General features: G+C 36.6%; 1 protein-coding gene across 1 annotated transcript in view; it reads right to left on the bottom strand.

The window, feature by feature from the left end:
- Positions 1-4,861: 4,861 nt before the first annotated feature.
- The window catches only part of LOC149775448 (nose resistant to fluoxetine protein 6-like), a 62,736-nt gene continuing 43,073 nt past the window's right edge, over positions 4,862-24,524 (bottom strand). The window contains exons 14-16 of the mRNA XM_089943986.1: positions 18,676-18,865; positions 14,871-15,013; positions 4,862-11,439 (exon numbers count right to left, since the gene is read on the bottom strand). Coding sequence (XP_089800112.1) covers positions 11,329-11,439; positions 14,871-15,013; positions 18,676-18,865 — 444 coding nt within the window. The 3' untranslated portion in view covers positions 4,862-11,328. The remainder of the gene's footprint in view (positions 11,440-14,870; positions 15,014-18,675; positions 18,866-24,524) is intronic.

The raw sequence follows: 24,524 nt of genomic DNA, 5'->3' as shown, positions 1-24,524 counted from the left end.
AGGAGGAGAGACGTGGGCCATTTTCAGTGTGGCTTTACCATCGGTGATGTCAAACTGGTCATTAGATTGTTGTACGTGTTGAATCTTGTCCATGACTTTGGAAGGAGTTAGTTCTGCGGATCTGCTAAACTCGATCCAAACGGGATTTCAAGCTGTCGTGATCTATGGATAGTGTTGTCAAGCGATCGTCTTCTTTGGGTTGACATTGTCGCTTAAGTGCGGTGAGCAAAGAATCCCACATCTCGGTGATAAACCCTTCTGCTTTCTCCAATGGTACGTCGGACTTGAAATCTTTAAACTTCACTGTGTAGGTGTAAGCCGTGGTTCTAAATTTTCTAGAGGAGCGCTTTTCCGTCTCTCGAATGGAATAGTACTTTTCAGGGTTAACTAAGGGTGGTGAACTTTGTTCAGAGGGTTCGGATTCTGGTTCACTCATGTCCTCTTCAAAATCACTGGCATGAATTTGTGCCAAGACTTCAGCTCTGGTACGAGGCGATAGATCACGTTTCTGCCTCTTACTTTCTTCTTCTTCTTTCTTCTCGAATGAATAGGATCGTTTCATCTTGAGTGCAAAACGTCAAATGACTCAAGTTTAAACACCATAGACTAATTTATAGTCATGACAAACCAGCGTATATAAAAAGGGTGTGTGTCTTGTCCTTTCACTATTCATTTCACTCTCAAACCGAGCACAACGATGGAAGAGACTACCAGATGGAACGTTTCATCAGAGCTTTGCGAGGGGTCATTAGAAAATTCTCTTCAGACCAGCCGACGGACTACTCTCCTTCCTTTCGAGATAAAAGTCAAGATACTTGCTATATCTGTCAGAAGAAAGGGCATTGGTCATCAGAGTGTCCAGACCGTCAAAAAAGAACAAAAACCGGGGCTAGAAAAGACAAAAGTCAAGATACCTGTTATTATTGTCAAGAAAAAGGACATTGGTCTCCAGATTGCCCAAAAAAGAAACAAGAGGAGTCGGAAGAAAAGAGGGATTCTTCAGAAGAAGAGAGAGATTCTTCAGAGGAAGAAAGCAGCCAGGTTAAGAAAAAGAAACAGGAGAAGAAAAGAAGAAGGGAAGAAAGTGAGGAGGAAGAGGAGGAAAAGACTGTGACGGTGAAGAAATTGAAAAAAAGAGAGAGTAAAAAAAAAGAAACAGAAGAAGTGAATGTAATTTATAAAGTGTTCTGTTGTGAATTGTGAATTGGATTGTAACTATGGAGAAAAGAATACATTAATTATATAAGGTAAGTGTCTTTGAGTTTTGATTTTAAAATAAGAAGCTACACTAACGCACTCATACACAGACATGTACTATAAGGGTAAAATATTTTTTTTATTTTGTTGTTGATTTTTAAGTTAATGGCAAATTGAAAGGCTATCTCTTTTCGAGAGAAGTGGGTGGCCCTGAAAAGGGCCTTTTTTTGGTGTAGGGTTGAGTTTAAGCAATCAACTTTAACTGCCTTAAGCCTTTGCCACGGCCGAGGCCTACTTCTGATGATGATGATTGGGTTGAAATCACTAAGGGTGGTACGATAGGCTTAGTCACAGGGTTGGCGTGTTTAGCTCGGGAAGGTCGTATTCTCTTCGGTCGTGATAAAGAAGTCTGATACATTTGTTTCAGACTTCTTAACTCCGCTAAAATGTCCAACAGTACCGTAGCCGTTTGATTTTCACCCTCTTGTTTCTTTGCTGCTACTTCTTCTTCTTGTTTTTTTCTTACCTCTTCTTGTTGCTGTTGCTGTTGCTGTAGGAGAAAAGCTTGTTCCGCTTCCTTTTGTCGTTGCATAAATTTCTCCAATTCTTCTTTCTGTCTCTGTCTAAAATTCTCCACTTGCGGTAATGAAGAATGAGACGAAGGTTCCGGAACAAATTCTTGTGAGGTAAGAAAATCCACAAAATCCCAATGTACCTCTTCTGAAAGTAAGTCCGGGTTCCCCTGGGCGGTCTCCACTGCTGGTGCACCCCAATGGATCGTTTTCTGAGTTTCCGTCATGTTGAATCACTGTCGCATAGATTCACAGCACACAGGCGCTAGCGAATCTATATAGACCACATGACGTCACAGACTGCTCTCTTCGGATTGGATGCGGACTGACTGAATTTTGTAACGCGTGTTCGGATTGGTGAATGAACTCAATCCGTTTCAATCCTTCCTCTACCTATAAATAAGCGCAGTTCACTGCATTGATTCACCTGTTCTCGTCGCCTCACGATGTGGACCACAGTTGAATCATCCACCCTTGTGTCTTCCATGATGTTTAGGACGGACATGCTCATGTATGTCCGGTTCAAGTGGACTGTTGTTGATAGGACAGATACTAGTCTATGGATGAGAAGAGTTTACATAGAAAGACAAGGATGCCTCAAGAGGGTACTTGTGTATGGACCTGCAGTTAGAAGGAGTTTAAGAAGAAGAAGATGTGACAGATGCCGTCTATGTTAATATTAATATTAACATAAACCCAAAGGCCCTTTTCATGGCCAGCCATATTTCTCGAAAAGAGAATGACTTTTCAATTGCCTACCCCTTTATAAAATTTAAAAAAAAAAACAAAAACAATCCCATGTTCAATTCCCCTTGTCCCTAAAGTAGTCTTTTTTTTCCTAACATGTTCAATTCCCCTTTGTCCCTAGACAAACCCACACTTTATTCCCATGTTCAATTCCCCTTGTCACTAGACAGACCCAAACTCTATTCCCCATGTTCAATTGCCTTTGTCCCTAGAATCGATATTTTCTTTTTTCATTGTTCGAATGCCTTTGACGCTAATCTCAATATTTCCTTTTTTTTCCTTTCTCCAATGTTAAATTCCATTGACCCTAATCTTACCCAGGGTTTTTTGCCCATGTTAAATTTCCATTGATGCTAATCTCGCCCAGGGTGGTTAATGTTAAATTTCCATTGACGCTAATCTCGCCCAGGGGGTGCTTTTAATGCTAATTCCCATTGACGCTAATCTCACCCCTTTCACTACTGTTGTGGGGTTTAACGCCATTTTTCAGCACACGATAGGCTATGCATGGTGGCCAGTATTAGTGGTGGAGGAAGAACCCGGGAAATCCCCGGAAAGAACCACCGCCCCTCGAGAAGCTACTGGCAAGCTTTCTCACATACCCACATTAGCCGAATTCCAGACTCGAACCCACGCAGACAGAGATGAGATGGCAGTGATCGGTAACGGACAGCGCTTTAGACCACTCGGGGCCCCACCATTATTGTAAGTTTTTGGTATGACTTCACTGGGCATCGAACCCACGACCTCCCACATCCGAGGCGGACACTTTAACCACTAGGCCACCCGAGCGGTCATAAAGAACTGGTAAGCATCACTGTGTGTTTTAAGTAGTGCTCAGACACCATTACCCATATATTCATTTCTTCGTTAAGATCCACTACGACAACATTAAAAGTACCGTTACAAATTGGTTTACGTATGTTGCTAGGGTTTTGAATATGCCCCACTATACTGGTAAAATAGAGCTAGCAACCATATAGTTCTTACCAGGAACCTGTTATGAATATGAACGTTATTTTAATGAGTCTTCAAGACCAAAGATGTGCAAGAAAGGACTCTTTCCGACTTGGGGAGTTTTTGGTTTAATATGCTAACCATGCTTTAGACTGAGAAACTGAAAATCTAGTTTAATTTACTGTTTCCAAAATAAATTGCACGTTTGCTTTGTTATTTTTAAATGGTCAATCCAATAGCGAAGAACTGATGAACAATAATGATAAATAAATTAATTGACAATTAACCTGACGTGCTAGACAGACAGTCGCCAACGCCTTAATCATTTGGAATAAAATTGGACTGAGGCTGTTAGGAAACAGCCCAAATACTCGTGCTATTTCATTTTTTCTCTCAATAGCTTCCAACAATTCATCTGACTGGGGATAAGCTCATTTTAAAGGTCGGTTCAAGAAATCTTCCTGGACCTGTGCATTTCACTCGACAATGTTCCCAATATCCATATGTTTTGATTACTCTGCAAGAATATTTCTAGCCGACTATAAATGTTATGGAGAATCTATAAAAGGACAATAAGTCATTGCGTGATGCCTCCGGAGGAGAGGTCGGTGAACACTTGCGTGTTGAAATTCGTGGCGATGGGTAGTCTATACAGAAACAAATCCACGTACTTACCTTGACCCTCATCTTTTGTTGTGAGTAAATCGTTGTTAGACAGATAAACTCCGTTAGGGTCACATACCATAATTGGTCTTAGCTATTTGTTATCATATAATAAATACTTTCTGTTCAAGATACACACACACACACACACACACACACACACACACATATATATATATATATATATATATATATATATATATATATATATATATATATATCCATGGATTTCAGGTCTTGCAACTGCAAACAAAAAATATATCGACATTATGAGAAGACAATTAGTCAAAAGAGTTTGACACTTTGAAATTATCCACATACCCACCAGATTGGAGTTTATTAAACACCTATTTAAGACCAGACAAATCACACCTTAACGTACAAATATTTATGTAGCATAAGAAGCAGCAAACAGTCAATTTAAGATGTAGATTTTCTTTACAAGCCTAGCATATTGCAAATTTTATATCAACTTATATCAGAAGCTAATATCTACATTATGGTGGGGGGTTTTTGTGGTCAATTGATGATATTTTTAACAATATAAAAGCCCCTTGTGGTCACTTCTTAAATTAATCAAATTCTGCTTCTCAATCTTTAGGAAGTTGCTGCTTACGTTTTTAATTAGGTTTTAGTAACGGTGGAAATATTATAAAGTCAGTTAGCATTATGCTACGATTCTATGGTCTTAAACGAAGTAAGGGATAGAAGTAAAACCAACAAGATTTATAGCTTTCAACAAGAATTTATTTCTATAGAATGTAAAATCACAAAATTCTAAAGATTACATCACAAGTTCTAAAGCAATTATAGTCTTGAATGTGCTGATGTACCACCATTATTAAATAGCTTGATGAACCATCAGTTCTGAAATATCACGACGATATAATCCAAAACGTATTTGAATGAATTCACAACAATCCCCAAAAAGTGTTCAAGTCTGAAAAGTTACTGAGCACTTTGTAATGCCAACGAAATAACTCAAATAAATAAAACATCTCAAATTATATCTGACTACAAATAAAAGTAATTTCATACTAATATTAAATAGGATTTAATACTTTTTTTGTTCTTTAGTATCCAATATAAAACAAGACACAATAATATGACCAGGATAAGGGTAATTTTCCGATCAATTTCCTAAAAATGTGCATTCTAGTATTTTTTCATGCCATGTGGCATGCTAAAGTCAGCCGAGAGAAATTACTGCAAACGTGATGTGTTCATCCTAAGTTAATGACTTGCATGCATCTCATTCATTTAGACTTCCGTAGCACAAATGTAGTATTTGCCTTGGTATAATCTTGATTGTCTGCCTTTCATTTCGACAACTTTAATGAAACTTCTTTGGTGAATCTGGGCATAAGCTAAAATGATTTCAGCTCAGTGATTATGCAATTGCTTTGGTGATACAAGCTTTTAGGTACTTTTACACGTAAATGTCACACTATAGTGTTTCAGTGATCAAGAGATACCGGTGCTTAAGTTTTTATTCAACTATATAATATATTGTCTCATTTGAAAACTGGAATTTCTCTGTTCATGTTGTTGTTGGATAATGCATTTTTTTCAGCTCATAAGTTGTATATGGCGGCTTGTACAATGGTAGAAGAAACACTAAAGGAAAGAACTCGGGAAGAACAACAATCCATAGCTGCCCAGCTTTCTCACATACTAACACAGGCCAGGCCCGAGACAAGAACCCATGCAGGCAGAGTTGAGATGGCAATGATCAGAAATGGTGAGAGCGTTTGACCACTTGGTCACCAGGGGACACAGAATCAGACTACAGTGATTGTAATTTCGTAATATGAGGTTACAACTTGGAATAATTCTGCCAAATCACAATGGAATGGCTGGCATCTCTGTTTCTAAGCAATTCATTCTACTTATATCTTGGGCTAATATCAAAGAATTCTATATATGGGTCTACGCAGTAATCTGCTATAGCATTGTGAGATGGCAAATCATGTTCTACAGGGTGGTTTAATATACTGTTATAAGAGAGCTGATCTGGGTCTACAAAGTGACAAGGATATCTGGGCCTACACAGTCATATCCCATAGCATGATGAGATTGCCTATTTGTCTACACAGAGATCTGCTATACCATGTTGTGGTGGCACATCTGGGTCCACACAGCAATCTGCTTTGTCAGTATGATATATCATGCCTGGGCAAACACATTGGCTTGCTATACCTTATGACATGCTAGATATGGGCTTTAATGGTGATCTTCTATACCATTCTGACATAGCAGATCTGGGTCTACACTGTGACATAGCAGATCTGGGTCTACACTGTGTATGATTAAAATAATCTGCTCTATGCAAAATTAAACACAATACGAAGAGATGCAGCAAAGTACACAACTCTGTATAAAAAAAACGTTCAAATCCATTAATAATATTGATATGACCTTGGCATTACGTGACCTTGGCAGTTCCAGCTGGTATGATGCATTGACTTTTGTGATATCAACTTAATTTGAAGATTTTTAAAAAACACAGCTGGTCGACTGAATATTTTGTCTTTCATTAACTCTTTTTTTATGAAATTCATATATGTTTTATCCTGTTATTCATCAAGAAAAAATAAAGATCATACAAATGCACAGTTTGATAAGTTCACTGGCAAAAGACTTAGAACCTTCGCTATCAAACAATTTCCTTTATGCCTTGGTAGATGTTCATACTTCAAACGTTATGCATGATACATTTACTGACAACACCTTAGTCATTCCTACACTCACTGAAATATCATATAACAAATGATTTTATACACTATTTACTGCATACAATTACATAATCTTAATCCATGAAATAATGTCATATATACATCTAAGATATGTGCCAAGGGAATGTCATAAAACTTTGAGTGTATGATATGTCTAGAAAATAGAAATTTAGAATGACATTTCTTTGTTTAAACATTTTAAAATTTATTCATATCAGCATATTTCCTCAGACTGATGAAAAAGTGAAGAAAAATTTAAATTCATACTTAAAGCATCCCATTTAATAGAAAAGGTAGATTTAACTAAAATAAGTGAATCTTTAACTGTGAGCTTCTTTCCATCAGCAACATGTAGAACATTATCTCAGATAATTTGGCATAATGTTTTCACAGCTGTTGATTTATGAACAGATGAAAATTCAGAACCCAAAACAGGAAACCTTATCAAATCACCATTTTATTTGCATTTTATTCAATTGATGTTTTCAATTTACTTCTCTTGACGATTTTTGTATTAATCGTCTCAGAAAGTATATGGATTTCATCCATCGTATAGTATTATCCATTTAAAACAGGAATGAAATGCCTACACTGATGTCAGTTTTCAGTTTTACAGAGTGTTAAGGAGAGTAAACTATTGCTTTTGTATTCTGTCTTATCTAACGTTTACTTTACTGAAATAGTAAATGCAATACAGTGCAAATGACAGAGATGAATGTGCATACATTAACATATAATTTCATCTGGAATTAGTGTAAAATTGTAGTCGAAGTGTATTTGCCAGAAAATTTATTTCATATTTTATTCCAAAAAAACTATACAGCTGCCACTACTGTTAATGATATCCTCACATCCATGGCTGTTGCAGTTTAGTTATGTTTGTTTTTGTTTTATTTTTGTGAAGTCCACCTCAGAAAGAACAAAGCCTCAAGGCATGTAAATGCTGAAAATGCATATGTCAGTATAAATAATTTGATTACGAATTAACACTTGAAAATATTTTAGACTGTGGATATGAAGCAGCAGCTTCAAAGACATAGATTTTTAAATTCATTCCTGAAATGCATTTTCGTATATTATTATGCGTTGTGCATGCATGCTCTCCGTTTTCTAATTCATTTGTTGTTTCTTTTCATTCATTCATTTTTAACTTTATTTCAGATCATCTGTATTAAATCTGCATTTATTCACCTGTTTTTAATCATTCTGTAATATGTTTGCATTATATATTGATTTCACTGTCAACTAACCTTTTTAGTGTCTGTAGCAATGCATACATAAAAATAGAAATATATTTCAAACTTAATACTTTAGAGTTAATATAGGGTGGTGTTTAATTCAATATAATCGTTGTGTAATATACACGTTGGAAATTCATATCAGATTATAGCAAATGTAGCCACTAGGAGATACAGAACACTTAAAAATTGTGTTTCATATCATTAAAACAAAATTACCTATTTCGTCATTGATCAGTACAGCCAGATGAATATATCTCCTCCCACTAAGTATTACAATGTTCTATATATATTTTAATATTTTCTGTTTACAATTACTCCACATGTAAACTGCTACAAATGTTGGTTATAAACTAAAATATGCAATACAACATAGTTAAAACTAATTTTAAAATCAAATTTTCAATGATGAAAATTGCTCCCAATTTGTCGGACAGGCAGACCCAAACACTTCAAGAAAATCTCATTGAGGACACAATTATAAGACGGTTTTCTTCTGGCTGGTTATACTTTAAGACCATGCTATTAATAGACATTAAAGTCAAATAGAAATAAAGTAGGTTTTAAAATGTATACATACAGTACAGTTAGGGTCAAAAATAATGTGAAATGTATTATGCCAACAGGACATGTGGTCAAAGAACGATGCAATATGGACAGATGGACCAAAAGACTTCCTGGTGATAGCTATGGTTTACATTAGCTTATATCTACCTCAGGAAAAATATTCAAAGCAAATAGTGTACAGTAAGTGCAACATTATGTACCCATATTTTGGGTTCAACCCAGGAGTCACATACTGACACTTTAGAAACATGGGCAATGTTCCACTTCCTCATTTGCAAATTAATATATTTACAACTGGTGCTTTTAGTTTTCAAAATGGGATGAAATCTAGTAAATTCTTTCAATCTGAGATGTAATTTAATGCTTTTCTCTATCTTTAGTGGTAATTGTCATATCTGACAGTGGATTGACATCATGTATATAAGCTTGAAATCCCTTCATGAAAGGATTTTTTTCCCCTTCAATCTAGTCAAATTATGTCCAGTGAAGGCACTTGAAGGCCAGGTTTAGAAACAGTAGTCTTATTTGATGGAAGTCTATCCATGTCATCAGCATAAAATTGTAAGACCTTCATGGAAGCTTTCTGACCTTGTCCAATTTTTACCAGCAATGTTTTTGATGTTGTTGCATAAACTCTAATTTGTACCCGTTTGAAAACTCTTCATGCCAGGATGCATTCTGTTGAATGTGGTATAATTCACATTACTAGCAGTTGCTCAAAGCTTTGTCATATATATTTGTAACAGTGACCATATTTGATGATATCAACTTCAAAGCTCTTTATGCTACGATACAAACTTTGAATTATTTGTTTTAATTGGGAGAAACTATTTAAAGGTTTTTATTTTTAGTAATGGTGGCAACATTTGAAGATGGATTGGCATCAATTGTACAAAATTAAAAACCCTTCGTGTCAGGGTACTTTCTGTCAGATTTTGGTCCAATTCTGTTCAGATTTTAATAAAACTGAAGTCACATAACAAAACAAGAAAGAAATTCAGGTTTAGTAATGATGGACATACTTGATCAGAGATTCTATTTAGAGTCAAGTCTACTAAAATCAGTAAAAATGGATTATTTACCTATGTGCCAAATGAACCATAATGGAAAATATGTCCCAAATATAGGAAAATCAGATCTATTTAAAACATTTTAAAACTAAATTGTGAACATTCCCATCGGATTCATGATGACTGGCATCCCAGAAATTTGGCATCTATATTTCTTCAAAGGGATTAATATCTGAGTAAAATAAATATTAGAAACGAAAGCCCTGAAATTTGAAACACTGAAACAGTTAATTTGACCAAATGAACATTTTTTTGTCTGCATTAATCTGCATTGTGTTCCATCTACATTATACTGATAGACACGATCAGGCATCTAACACCTTGCAGTTTGTATGGTCTCAGAAATGCACTCAGGTTTTAAATTTATTGCTTTCATCCATCATTTTCCTTTCTTCAGATTCATTTGGAATCAAATAGAAATGCATTTACTGAAGTTAAGCATTCCATTTTTGAGTATGTTAAACTGAAAGAAATGTAACTTCTGTATCCTGTCCTGCTGAAATAATAAATACATAAAATGCAAGAGACAGCACTGAGTTTATAATAAATTAAAAATCTACCTGATATAATTGTAAATATCTAAAGTATTTGACAAAATTTATTTTCATTTTGTTTCAATCAAGGAGACACAGTCACTGCTAACGATCTCATCACATCAAATGTGCTTGTTTTTTTTTATGTTTTCCTTGACAAAAAGAATGTCTTGTAAATGCTGAAACACTTTTCACTTGCTGTGAAGAATTTGATCCTACTTTATTGTTTTAAAGGTTTTGTTTTAAACCATGGAAATTTAGCTGATTTTGAAATCTATTATATTTAGTTTTTATTTATCATTCATCATTCTGCACTGTGCATTTCTTCTCTCAACTGAATATATTCATCATTTTATTTGACTTTATTCTCTATTTCATTTCAACTGAGGTTATTCTGAATTAAATTTACATTTATTATCCTTTGATTTTGCATTCATTCTGTATTCCATTTGCATTCTATTATCATTGTACCTGTACAATTATCTATTTCATTGTCTGCAACAATACATAAAAAATATATAAAAATAATAAAATCAATAATTTCTTTAAAAAGAAACAATGGTGGTCAAAAAAATGTTCAAATACAAAATATTAAAAAATCCTCTTGTAATATAAGTGTAATCACCACAAACTACATAAACATTTAAGTTGGTGAAGTATATAATTTCTAAACCAACTTGCCTTCATTTTCAAATTGATTAGTCTTTCCATAGGCAGGTGTCTCAACCCATTAGTTAGCCTGCTGCTTCAAATACATTTAATGTTTCTACAACTATCGCTCATGTAAACTGTTAAAAATGTTACATCCTAAACTAGGATACTCATAAAAACTGAATGAAAATGTTTTAAGTTGAATTATAAATTGAGAAAATCAGATTGGTGGTGTGAGGACTTCAGATCCAAAAGCTTCAAAAGAAAACTTTCATTAGAGATGTGATCATGTAATGGCTTGCATCTGGCCAGTAATTGTAATGGTCTATGCTTGGAATACATTTTAATCTGAATGATATACAGGATGTGACAGCGGTAAACTCCACTTGATCCAGATCTCATCGGCCCAGAATTAACTTTTCAAGTTGCAGCATTGGTGCTTCAACCATCATGGATACCACAAACGCCACAGCATAGGCAGCCATAAGGTTGGCCATGTAATAGTAGATCTGTCAGAAAAGAAATGAAAACAAAGTGACTTCAGTAGTTTATATTAGGATGTACAATTCACTTAAAAAGATTTAGCTGATATATTCTCATCTTGCAAGCCTAAACCAGAATAAGGCAATAAAGCTGAAAAAGATCAAATACTGAGGAAGACAACAAAATTTTACCACTAAAAAAAGTGTTCCCCAGAATGTGACATCTCACCTGTGAAACAAGCTTTGACACATACACAATATATCTGAATGGTGACAATTATGCACAGATTCTTTAGGTAATAAATATTTCACGCTTGAGAAAAAAGTATTATTTCTCACCATCTGCTGTATCCCAGCTAGGCAATAAGTTAACCTTGATTGGTCACAAATTTTAAACCAAACAAAATAGCAATGTCAATAATATTTTTCACAATTTTTCAAAAAGGTTACTTACTATATAATCCTACTTCTAACAGTTGAGGGGCCCCAGGTGGCCGATTGGTCTAAAGCACTCATTGTTACTGATCACTGTCATCTCAACTCTGTCTGCATGGGTTCAAGTCTCAGGCTCGGCCAATGTGGGTATGTGAGAAAGCTTGCCAATAGCTTCTTGTAGGTCGGTGGTTCTTTCCAGGGTTTTCCCCAGTTCTTCCTCCACCATTTATACTGGCCGCCATGTATAGCCTATCTTGTGCTGAAAAATGGTGTTAAACTATAACAAAAACAATCTCACAGTTGATGCAGACCTGCCAAAGCTAAACAAAACCTTTACACCAAGGCAATCAATGTTTATCTGCAAGTTAGACTAATTTTCAATCATGTTTAATAAAAGTACATGCTGCAATAGTCAATTTGGGAAGCAGGCATTTAAAAAATTCAAGAGATAATATTATGTTCAAGTAAAATCTTTCCCAAGTAAACTTAGAATTTAATGACCTCCAGTTCACTTTCTGAAACACTGCAGTTCCAAACAAAAAGGAGATCAATTATTCTTGCCACTGTGAACTATTTTCAAATCAACATTACATGATGTCCATAAAATGAAATTGTTGTCTTCCTGCTTTCTTTCCAAGCACAGCCAAGTATCCGAAAATTTATTGATAACTGTTCAACTTTTTAAGAGGTTGCTTGTTCTTTTCACAAGAAATGTCTTCATTTGTTTCATGTTTCTAGATAAAGCTATAGCAAAAAAGACTAAGTTTGATCATGCAGGTATTTTGAGCCTGAAAGTCATTGTCAAGTCTGATTACCTGACCAGCTCCACTGTATCAAATATGAACACCAGGATGTAGACAAAATCTGGACAAGTCAATATCCATATCTGACCACAATGATCATATTCTTCATTGTTTTGTTATTCCTTCAAAAAGTCTATAATGTAAGGATCATTTCAGTAAGACTTACAGTCAAACTGTAAGTGAAGGCAGATCTGCTGATGCAATTGAGACTGCAAATTCAACATTACTTTTCTGAAATTTCTTGTTATAATATTTGACAGAAATGGTCAAACTAATTTAAATATACATAACCTCCTACAACACCAACAATCTTGACCTCTGACCCATGAATCCCTTATAATCGGTCAAGTTACCCATTTCACTTAATATATGAATTATCACATTTAATGAAGACACGGTCATTCGAAAAATTAACTTCATTTCACAAAATATATTTGATGTTCATCAGTTGGATTGATGAGCAGATGGAGAGAGACATTGTGACTGATGTGTGGAAACTCCTGTGACATTATCCAAAGGCATGATAAAAATGTACTTTGGGGTGGGTGGGAATAATTTAATTTTAATAAATTAATACTAATGTACCATTATTGCATTTCTTATAATTGCATGTTGCAAAGTGCCACATCCATCCGACATGATTATGCATGATCATACATAAATCCTATCTCCTATCAACACGGAACGTTCTAGAGCTGAGAACAAAACCTGCATCGAAGCCGACATTCTGTTTTACTATGCCCTTTGTTTTCATCCTGCCAACAGGGCATCAATGCATGGTGGGATTAGGAATTGTTATAACAGTGGCAGTTAAGTACTGTATTAAAATTAATTTTACTCTTCTAAAAATACATTTTAGTAGTAGTAATATGTTACTTATCACTACTGCTTTGCAAACTTTGTCAGTTAGGTGGGAGGCTCACGGCCTCAGAAAACTGGTTTTATTGATTGCTACACTTACGCTTAAGCTAGTAGTATTCACTACTATCAGCTAGTACAATTTTGAGCTACATGATGTGTCATTGCAAATGGGCCCAATAGAAAAATGCCTTTGCTCTGGTGAAGGAAATATGAGAAGGTAGAAACCAGCATTCTTGAAAGTGGTTCTCATCACATCATCACATCAAAAGAAACTGCAAGATCATTGCTATCCCTTTTCAGGAGGCACAAGCTGTTCTTTGCCTTCACTACACCACTGATTTGAAAAGGATGCTCTCATGTCAAGCCAATGTGTGCACATTCCAGTGTTTTTCCTACCCTGGAGGAATCCTGGCATTGAGAACAAACATTAGGTAGGTATTTACCCTAGCACTGGTACTACACAGTGGTAGATAATTTACTCAGCAACACCAAATCTAGCATACCTAGCACGGTGCCATCCTTTGTTTCAAAAACCCTTTGAAATAAAAAAATGAATGTGAAAAAAACACTCAGATGTAGTAATTAACAGATTCAATGTGATAATTAATTTCATTCTTAACAATGCAGGGCACAGTCTGTTGTTGTAGATTTGTCTGTATACTTGTACATAAGATATATATGATCTTTTATTGTTTACAGTGCTTTAACTTTATGTCTATATTTTAATTTAGATGTATGGACTATGTAGTCTGAAACAAAAAGTTCTTATCTTATTTGGATGACTATGGGGACTAACACTTCAACAAACAAAAAATCTTTTGAGAATCCAATATCAAAGCAATATCCTCTAACAGAATACAAGTAGTCTGATCACATACTACAGGAATAAAAAAACAGAATTGTGAACAGGATGTGGCAGGCATCAGACTGGGACCTGGTTTTGTTCTCAGTTCTAGAAGACTTCATTCTAGTATGGGGAAGGAATCAGGTATGAACACGTCTGATCATACAGCTTGGATTTGAGACTTGATGTCCCTGAAAGGTAAGCAATACAACAGCGGTAGGTAATGTATTACTGCTATTAAATGCAAATTTACATAAACAGGTGCCAGGTAAGCTTTTTAAATTTTCACATATGGTGCTATTGGGTAAGAAATAATATGTGCAGTACTTGATGCGAACAGGAGATAAGGCCAAAGGACAACACATGACTCAATCAATAGACCTTGTGATGGATGTAACAGACACCACAGGAAATACAATTTCAATTTACAGAAAATAACAAGATCTCCCCCCCCCCCAAACAAAACCATATAAGGTTTTACAAATGTTCAAATTAGAATAAAGAAACTACTTTACCAATGTCAGATCTGTGAAATGTATGGGAAGTCTTAAATTGAGGTAGAAAACGTAGATCATAACTGGGTGAACCAAGTAAGCTGCAAAGGTCAGTCTACCCAGGGGTGCCCAGATCTTCCATGACAAAATCTGATTCACTGGTCCTGAATGAGAGAGAATACAAATTAGTAAAATATGGATGACAATGTAAGTATCAACAGATTTATGTCCCTTGTTGTATTCAAGTTGGATTTTAGTTTAGTAAGAATTGCAAATTGCTTAAATATTCAACTTTTAATTTTTTTAAGACTATTGTTGAATAAAAAGAAATGTATTAACAAGACATTGTTTCTCAAAGAATACTTACCCAGTCTCAATAATGTAATGAAAATACCTTCAATCACCTCCCAAATTCAGCCCTCCCAGAAAGATGAAAACAGATATTGCAGAACAATATTTGCTATGCTCCCTAGGATGTTCTTCAGCTTGAGAGAAACACAGAGGATGCTTGCATTTGCAGGGAGGGGTAGGATGACTTCCTTCATAATGTGATCAGGTAGCATTAATTAACCATAATTTATTATATAAATTTGCTTTATCCATTAAACACATTACCTCATCACACCCTGTAGGACTCATAATTAGGGTGTTACCTTTACAATAAAAGGTTCCCAGGGTGAGTTCAGTGAAAGCTATAAATATCATGCCTGAAACAATACAATGGTGTAATAATCAAGGTCTGGTGACCATCTAGGTGCCTGACAGGGCCCTTACAAGATTCAACTTGCCTTACCGCAAAGGCAAATCTTGTAGGTAAAAAACTGGAAAAAAGTTGACTGCATAAACCGGCCAAATGCCTTGAAAATATTCAGTGACAGAATATTCAGTGACAGGGGCAAGCATCATCACACCTAAGAGACAAAGGAGGGAGCTAGCCAACTGAGGAACAGTGGTTAGCACAATGGAATGAGATCATTGACTTTACACTTGCCTGCACCATCTTCCTTCAATGACAAAGGCAGGTAATTTGAAGTGATTCACTTCTTGCAATATGTATAGTTAAAAAGTCTCATAATGTGAAAACCCACAAAAACATGGCCATATCGAAAGATCACTCTGCGTGCTGCAACTGCCGCAGTCTTCTCTACAGGACACTGAGCCTGCCTCGCATATGACGGAACTGAATGGATCAGTGCAGACATGCCTACCCTAAAAGTAATGTTTCTGGGCTCTTTTCCACAACATGTTCTTGGTTTAGACCAAGGCTATCTTTCAATCTCCTATTAGATGTTTCCTCAAATGAATCACTTAAGTTTCATTTGGATGCCATTTATAAGCACTCGGAAGTCTTCTGATGTGATCAAAATATGCTATGCAATACGGAACAGTAGGGATCGCCTCCAAGGAAATTCAACTGTCCATTATGATTAATCTGGTTTACTGACCATCCTCTGTGTTACCCTTCATATAGCGGAATATGAGAAGCAGAGAACCAGACAATTATATCATCAATTACTTAAGTTCAGTGTCCTTTATTCACCTTCTTTCCAATGAAGTTTTGAATATTATTACTTGTCACATCAGATTTTTTTTTAAGATTATGATATAATATCTGAACATAATAAATAATCAAATTAGTTCAGAAGCTGAAGCAACTGTAACTTAGCAGAATATAACAACTACCATATTTGGGTTCATTCACATTTCACAAATTTCTGGAACACCCACAATCCATTACATCATAGTATTCTGGTTTGATGAATTGAAAATCAGCCCATGTTCAGGAAGTAATCTAGAAAACAGAGATCACTGAAGTGAAATGAAATTACTTGCATGTGCACTGACTATCATTTTTTATGCAGGTCTTCTTTAGCTTTAAATTTTCCATGCTGCCTTTTCCAGGATGTGCAATTGATCTCCGTATTTCCGGAACACAGTGATCATTAAACTGATTTTTGGAACAAATATGGAGGAAACTGGATGGTAGGCATTTATGTCAATGGTATTAGAAACACTATTATATATAATGCCTGTCATGAAGTTTCATAATGTGCTATGTGAAAGTTACCCCAACCAAGAAAGGAGAGTGGGGAAAGGATTCATATCTCAAATCATGCCTCTGCACGACATTGTCCACGTATGCTGCCACTGATGTGGTAGAAGCTGTTCTGAAAGTAATGATAATGATACAGTCCAAGGTTTTTGTAATGCCCATAGGCTAAGACTGAAGCTGAATGAGGGTGCATGGAATTTATGCACTGTCCTAAATTAACTGAAATGAAGATCCTTCTGAGAAGCCAGGTGGATGGTAATATGAATGTGAAGTCAAAATTAATCACATACTCTTCCAGTTTCATGGAAAGTCATGACTGTTTAGTTTTGGTGACTGTGACCTTCTAATGAGGGGGCCCCAAGTGACTGAACGCGCTGTCCGTTACGGATCACTTCCATCTCACCTCTGTCTGCATGGGTTCGAGTCTTGGATTCAGCCAATGTGGGTATGTGAGAAAGCTTGCCAGTAGCTTCTCGTGGGTCGGTGGTTCTTTCCGGGGTTTTCTCGGGTTCTTCCTCCATCATTAATACTGGCCACCATGTATAGCCTGTCGTGTGCTGAAAAATGGCATTAAACCCTACAACAACAACAACAACAACTGTCTCCAGCCTGAACCTCAGTGTGTCAATGAACTTTTTAATGAACTTGAGTCTATAACCTCTCAAAGCTTTCCCTTTACCAAGAAAAGCCCTAGAGTAAAAGCCTGCTGAGTTTGGTTTGTAAACTGCCTCCAGTGTCAACTTGGAGATAAGCAGCTTGATCTCCTTTTGCAAAATATGACCCTTCTGAGTTTTGTTAGGAGCACAAAATGAAAATAATGTTACCATACAATGTAACAGTACTAATATGGTAAAACACCACCAACTTTACAAATGGGTGACTGAGAAAGGCTGATAAAATCAAATGGATTATGTAAGGTATAAATGGCAGATTTTATACAGAGACACAATAAAGCCTGAGTTAAAGAACGTCTGGTATATGGGTAGAAAACAAGCTGTAGGAAGGGGATGTAATTATATAGCATCAAAGATGAATTATTTCCCTTAGATGCAACCTTTAAAATCTGGTTTGGTTTTGTGGGTTTAATGCCATTTTGCAGCACATGATAAGCTCTCTATGGCAGCCGTTATATTTGATGAAGTAGAGCCTGGGAAGAATCACCAATCCACAAGAAACTACTGACAACCTTACTCACATACCCATAATGGCCAAGACAAGACTAGAACCCACGCAGATAGAGGCAATATGATAGTGATCTGTAAAGGCAAGCAATTGGCCCCCAGTGGCCTCCCTTTAAAGTCTGTATGATATATACATATTGAAAATGAATTCTTGTCTTCCTGTGAGGGATTGATTCAGGATGTATTGGAAGTTATTTTCCTAAAGTTAATGTGATTAGGTCATGTATTCAAAACAGAAATAAGACATTTGACATTTTAATTTTCTATGAACAATTGACACTTTCTCATTGCAGATTAAAAATCTAACACTGATTAACTTTAACAACAAGACTGTTATATGAGTATAATCACATGGTCCCAGTGACATGTACAGTGAACAAACAAGATCAGTTATGCATTTGTTGTATCAATTATTTATTCAAAGAAATTCACTGTTCATTAGGATATAGTGCATACAGAACATGCATGAGATAATACAACCAATATACATACACTCAATAACTGCTTTCTGAGTGAATCCATCCATCCAGACAGACAGACAGACAGAAAGAAAGAAAAAAGTCTTTGTCATATTTTATTTCTGTTCTCTTACCTCCATGCCCTGAAGCACATGCTATAACCAGCCATGCAAGACAAACTCCCCACACTGTGCGAGAGACAGAAGTGTAGAGCATGCTGACACCAACAGGCATGGCCACGTTATCATGATTGTAGTGATATGGCCCATAGATTACTGCCAGTGCTGAGGTAATTGCTACAATCCAGCCAATTGTTACTATCGCCTACATTAGAAAGAACAAACAGAAAGATGAATGAGTCAAATAGGTCTTTGCTGTAAAACACTAATACTTTTGTCAACAATATAAAGACTGGTATGGAGAACATATGAAAGTCATTCTTGCTTGAAAATTAGGCCAAAGTAGTCAGCCTTTTTGGTTATTACTCTCTGTCAGAAGCATCCAGACAACAATTGTCTGGAGTGCACATGAAATACTGTCAAAGAATCTAAAGAATGTAAGTCATGGTGATCTAATTTTGGTACAGCTAAGTTATCCTATTTGAGATTTAATCACATGGCAAGTTCCTGAGTGTCGATAGGATCCAAGATAGTGGACAGCTGAGAAGACAAATGTCACTCAACATGACAATCAACAGTTTTCTTAAGCACTATATGACTGAGAAAAATAAAACAATAGGTTGAAAATAAAACAAGCAGAGTAACCAGTAAAATATGTTTCTTCAATAAAACTTACCCAATCTTTTTACCTAAAGAGAACTACTACCACCTCACAAATCCAGCCCTCCCTGGTTGATACTCGTGAGCTAAAGAATTGAAGGTCATCTGCCCACTTAGGTGGCAGTTAGATAGGGTGCTTTTCCCTTGAGACAGGGACTGGCATCTAATCCTGCAAAATCGCATGTTACTAATCGAGAAGATGCCACATGCTCTATATGGATGCTAATGCAGGTAGACTGGGAGGGTCATATGTATTACAAAACATATTTATAAACAAATTTGGTTTCTTCTTCAAATACATTCCCCAATCATAATAACTTATGAGAACAGGTAAGACATACATCTCTTACCCCATAGAGACCATCTCCAGTCCCCTAAGGTATATGAGACAGCATCTAGACTGGAAAATAGACTCCATATGTCGGGGAGTGGCTTTAAATTGTAAATATTTTCTCTCCTGAATCCAGCAAAGTTATAAATCCATGTCTTTATGAAGCTGTCACATGACACAGAAAAGTAATATTTTGCACCCCAGGTAAAGGTTCCACCAGATCAAGTTGAGCCTTTTCGAATAAGAGATCGGTTAAATAAAAACTGGTGAAGAGTATTCAGATCTCAATCCCATGGCACAGATAATAACACTTAAGAGAACAATTTCACTCATGTGCAATATCTGTGGCAACTGTCCAAACTTTAAGAGCTGAGATGTGAAGCAAATTCATTGGTGTGGGGTTACTTCTGATATACAGAACAGACAGCCCACTTTCTCCAGGTGAAAAGTATCTGTGTTGAAATACTGTCCTGTCCCTCTTTGAAGGTAAGAGGCATTATCTCCCTCCACACAATGGGTCAGTCTTCCTTAAATATCCCTACAAAACTCACACTGGGTGCAGTAGATGACCTTCAAATGAAGTATTCAGAGTAGACAGGAATTTATCAGCACCTGATTACCCATGAATGGCACCATGTTCTTGGCAATGAAAGCAGGAGGCATCATGATTGATACTAACCCATCTTTTCAGAACTGCTGTACAAACTGTTTGTTCTGAAGGGCATACTTTAGTAAGATCCAGATGTGCAGGTTCAGTAACTTCAGGCTGGGATGAAACACCTACCGTCATGGTTGCTTCAAGCAGATGAGTGGATATCTAGATTCCTGGCATTTCTGTTGTGAGACTTATTAAGTTGATCCAATATTTAACATTTCAGTGGAGTAATATGGGTGGGGAGACATTCCAATTCCTTTGCTTCTTGTATCGCCTTCAGGACCTGATATGTTGGAAAAGGGATATATACATCTGGCTGTTCCAATCTATAGAAAAAGCATTGATTATCCAGGCCTTCTGAATTCAGGACAGGTGAGAAAAAGGTTGGGATTTTGGCAGTCCACCTTGTCACCAATATTTCATTCATAGTTTGAGCTCAAAGATCATCAATAAGTGAAAAGAAAATGATGAAGAGGCCATTCTGTTTGCATTAGGTCATTCTTGCAGGACAATAAATTCAGCTATAAATTGGCCAGCCTAGGATATGTCAAACTTGGACATGGATTTGTCACTGAGGACATCACTTCAGAAAATTCCAAGCAAGAACACAAGTGTGTGGGGACCTGGCTGTTTGGTATAAGTCCCCACTGCGACAGTGGAGTTGTTGGACAGAATGGGAAATTCCCATGTATGTTTTCCAGCCACCAATGAGAAACTTTCAAAATGTTTTTCATCTCGAGAATGTTGATATGTGAATAATGATCCTGAGTGAACCACACTCCTCTGGCATCCCAAAGTAATATCAGACATGCTCCCCCAGTCATCTCTGTTTGCATCCATACCAATTGTGATTACTGGAGGTTGTACTTGCAGATATGTCCCTGATGCGAGTCCAGGGTGGTTTCCCTGTCTTTGAGATGTCACCTCATTTTGGACAGATTGTGAGAGTTGGTCCAATGGTCAAAGATTTGCTTCATTTGGACCACATAATCATTTAAATGAGAACTGAAAAAGGCAACCTATGACTAAAATCCAGCAGCAAAAGAAATCTCTAGCAGATCGGCTTTTCCATATAGGCAAGGAATCTAACACTGTATTTATTCAATTATGTTTTGAATGGAAACAAAGTCATTTTACTTGAATATGGAAAGAATATTGATTTCCAGATATAGTTGACAACAATCTTGAAATGGTATGATATCAGAGATGTCCTTGTTGACAAGGAGACTGAGAATAAGAAGTAGGATAACGTGATATCATCTCTTGCTCCAAAATATAATTAGCCCACTGTTTTCTAGCCTGTTATTTGTGTAGGTGAAACACAGGACTTCTGGAAGCCATGTGAGTGGGGATGTGAAGTTACATCTCTTGCAAGACCATTATGATTGCATAGTTGTCCTCAATGTATAGAATTTTGAACATGTTGCTGCTTTTCATTGTGAATCCAAGACCATAAAAAAGTTGATAGAATGTGCTTAGGTTGACAAATCTAGGGATGCTTGCTGCATTTGTAGCTGAAGGAACTCTGAGCAAAGGTTGAGGAGGTGCCCTGGACGTGAAGCCGAATCCCCTGTAAACTACCTGTCAGTTACAGATTTCATCATGGTAAATCTTCCCCATTTGGCAATGAAAGTTTTGAGCATTACCCCTGCTGGAATCAATCTGTGACAAGTGATGAGGCAAGAAGGTAAGTCATTTGTGATAGGGAGGGTCTTATGGAAACTATGCCACAAAATGCTGGCCTTCTCTTTGCCTCTTTCCACTTAATTCAGGAGAAGTGTGATTTTCAACAGCTGCTGTAAATTTGGTAGGACTGCTTCCCATGTGGCTTGTGCTCTAGGGGTGTCGTTGCAACCTTTTGTTGATTGCCTTATAAATCCCTCATCTGTAGTTATAAGTAATGGAAAGAGAGTATCCTTGGCAGCTTGTCACAAATTCCATCAACCTGATCAATAAAGAACAGATTAGATGATTGAGGTTAAAATTGTACCTGAACCTATAATGTTCTTTAAGAAAGGTAGATTTAGATAGCACTGCAGCTTGTTCTACCTTTTGTAAGTTCATAGCTGCTGTAACAGGCATGACCATAGTAGGTTAGGCTTCTATGTTTATGATGCAGGCCTTTCTATAAATATTCACCCATAAATGTCTGGTTTGATTCAGAGTTGTGGAAGATAAGCTGTGTTCCACTTATTTAAAGATTACCATGGACATTAGATGCAATGTTTATCCCACGCTCATCTCATGACCTTACAAATTAACCGATGGATATCCAGATGGAAAACAAGTATGTGGGGCTGGAAGAAATGCCAACAACAATTTGAGGGAAGGCATATTTGAGGAAACAATGCCTGTAAATGCTTGGGATTCGTAATTGACAATGTAAGTAGACCCAAAATGTCGATAACTTTTTCAGATTGTGGAAGCAATTGAAGTAGATTCCTCTGATACTGGAACTGCAGACTCAGCAGGTGATGTAGAGGAATGAGAAGGACTGAAATCTGATGAGAGTGGGGAGAAAACTTCTTCAGTCCAAAACTGTATGGCAGAGATCACTCAGCATATTAAGATTTAATAGCAACAAGAGAATCTGGAGGCCAGTTTTCATCATTTTAGGATTACGGTAGTGAAATTGATATGTCTTATGCTAAATGTGAAGTAGTTGGTGAAGAATGTCCAGAATGATGGTTCAAAACATTTGTAGCATATTATGAGTTAGATCCTGTTACTTCCAAGGTGTTGCTAAGTAGATGCTCCCTTTGGGTGGCAGAGGCTTGAGGAAAGGTGAAGATACATCTCTTGCAAACTGAGTCACCAAATGGTCAGATGGCAGTGTCTAGAGGTACTAAGCAGGTTAGACTGATAAACTGGACATCATCTGCAAGAAGAGCCTAGCAGCACTCTGCAAGTTACACTGATCCATGACAGTGCATGTACAGACTGGACATCATGCACAGGAAGTGACTAGTAGCACTATGCAGGTTAGACTGATCCATGTATAACCGAGTTCTTGGGTACTGATGCATTATGCTAGGCATCATATACAGGAAGTTCCAAGTGGCATGATGTGATTTGTTAAACTGGACAAGATTGTCTTGTGGCTGATGTTGTGATCAATTGTAGTCATGGACCATTGTGATCAGAGTTTTATGGCTGGCATGACATTGTCCAGATGTTGCGGTTGGGATGGGGTATGGGTTTTTGGTCCATGTAGCTGGTCCATGTTTTCTTTATATGCAAGATCAGAACTGAGGCTGTTGTTGCAATCCATCTGGTTCCTCAGTAAATGATATGGTTTTAAGCCCATGCATGCAAGCTGATGATGTTTTGTCCCTCAAGCTACACTTCAGCACATGTATTCAAGGACAACCAGAGAAAACTACACATGCAAAGTCAGAATTGTCTCACCCACAGTCTAAATCCAAGACAAAATAGAGCAGACATTATATACAGGTAGGGCGGTACACATCCTGCTTTATGAACTTAGAAGTGTCCATTTCAGAGGTACACACTAGGATAAATATCTGTAAAACATTGAACACGGCCTGTACATGTAGAGAATTAGAACACCGTTATTAATACTTATGCAGTGGGCACTAAATAATCAATTATAGTATTAAGTTACCCATTGGCAGGCCAATTTTTGACTGCTCATTCAAGCAGAATCTCTGAATAGTCGCTTATAGTACCAACATGGATGAGCTTGGTGCTATGAGTAAATTATGTATAGAAATCTGACCATGGCTGAAGCTATACAGTAATAAAAATGAGTGTTCTATAGTACCCACAAAACCTGTACATAAAAAGGTATTGAAGCAACATTATTAATACTTAAAATGTAGATACTATCAATCCATTATGAGACAATGTTACCTGTAGGAATGGCCCGACAATGTTTGATACATGTAAAATCAGTAAAGTATCGCATATACGACTATGAAGTGGACATTAAGACAATATAGAAAACTTACTTGTATGTATCCAGATGTAGCTGAAATTATACAGCAATATTAAATGAGTTTTCTATATCATGCACCAGACCTGCACTTATTGATACCATTATAGCAATGTGAGGGAATGCTATCATGACTCATGCAGGTATGTACCAAAGGCACTTATGTGTGTGAAGATAGTAAAGTGATAACAATGAAAAATTAGAAACTTTGTTGCCAATGATAGACAGAACATAAAAGTTTGAAATTTAAAGATCAAGTATAC

The sequence above is a fragment of the Sinohyriopsis cumingii genome, chromosome 19 (genome assembly GCF_028554795.1).
Source record: "Sinohyriopsis cumingii isolate HCF-2022 chromosome 19, ASM2855479v2, whole genome shotgun sequence".
In the NCBI taxonomy this organism is placed as follows: domain Eukaryota; kingdom Metazoa; phylum Mollusca; class Bivalvia; order Unionida; family Unionidae; genus Sinohyriopsis; species Sinohyriopsis cumingii.
This window is presented reverse-complemented; position numbering and strand designations above follow the sequence as displayed.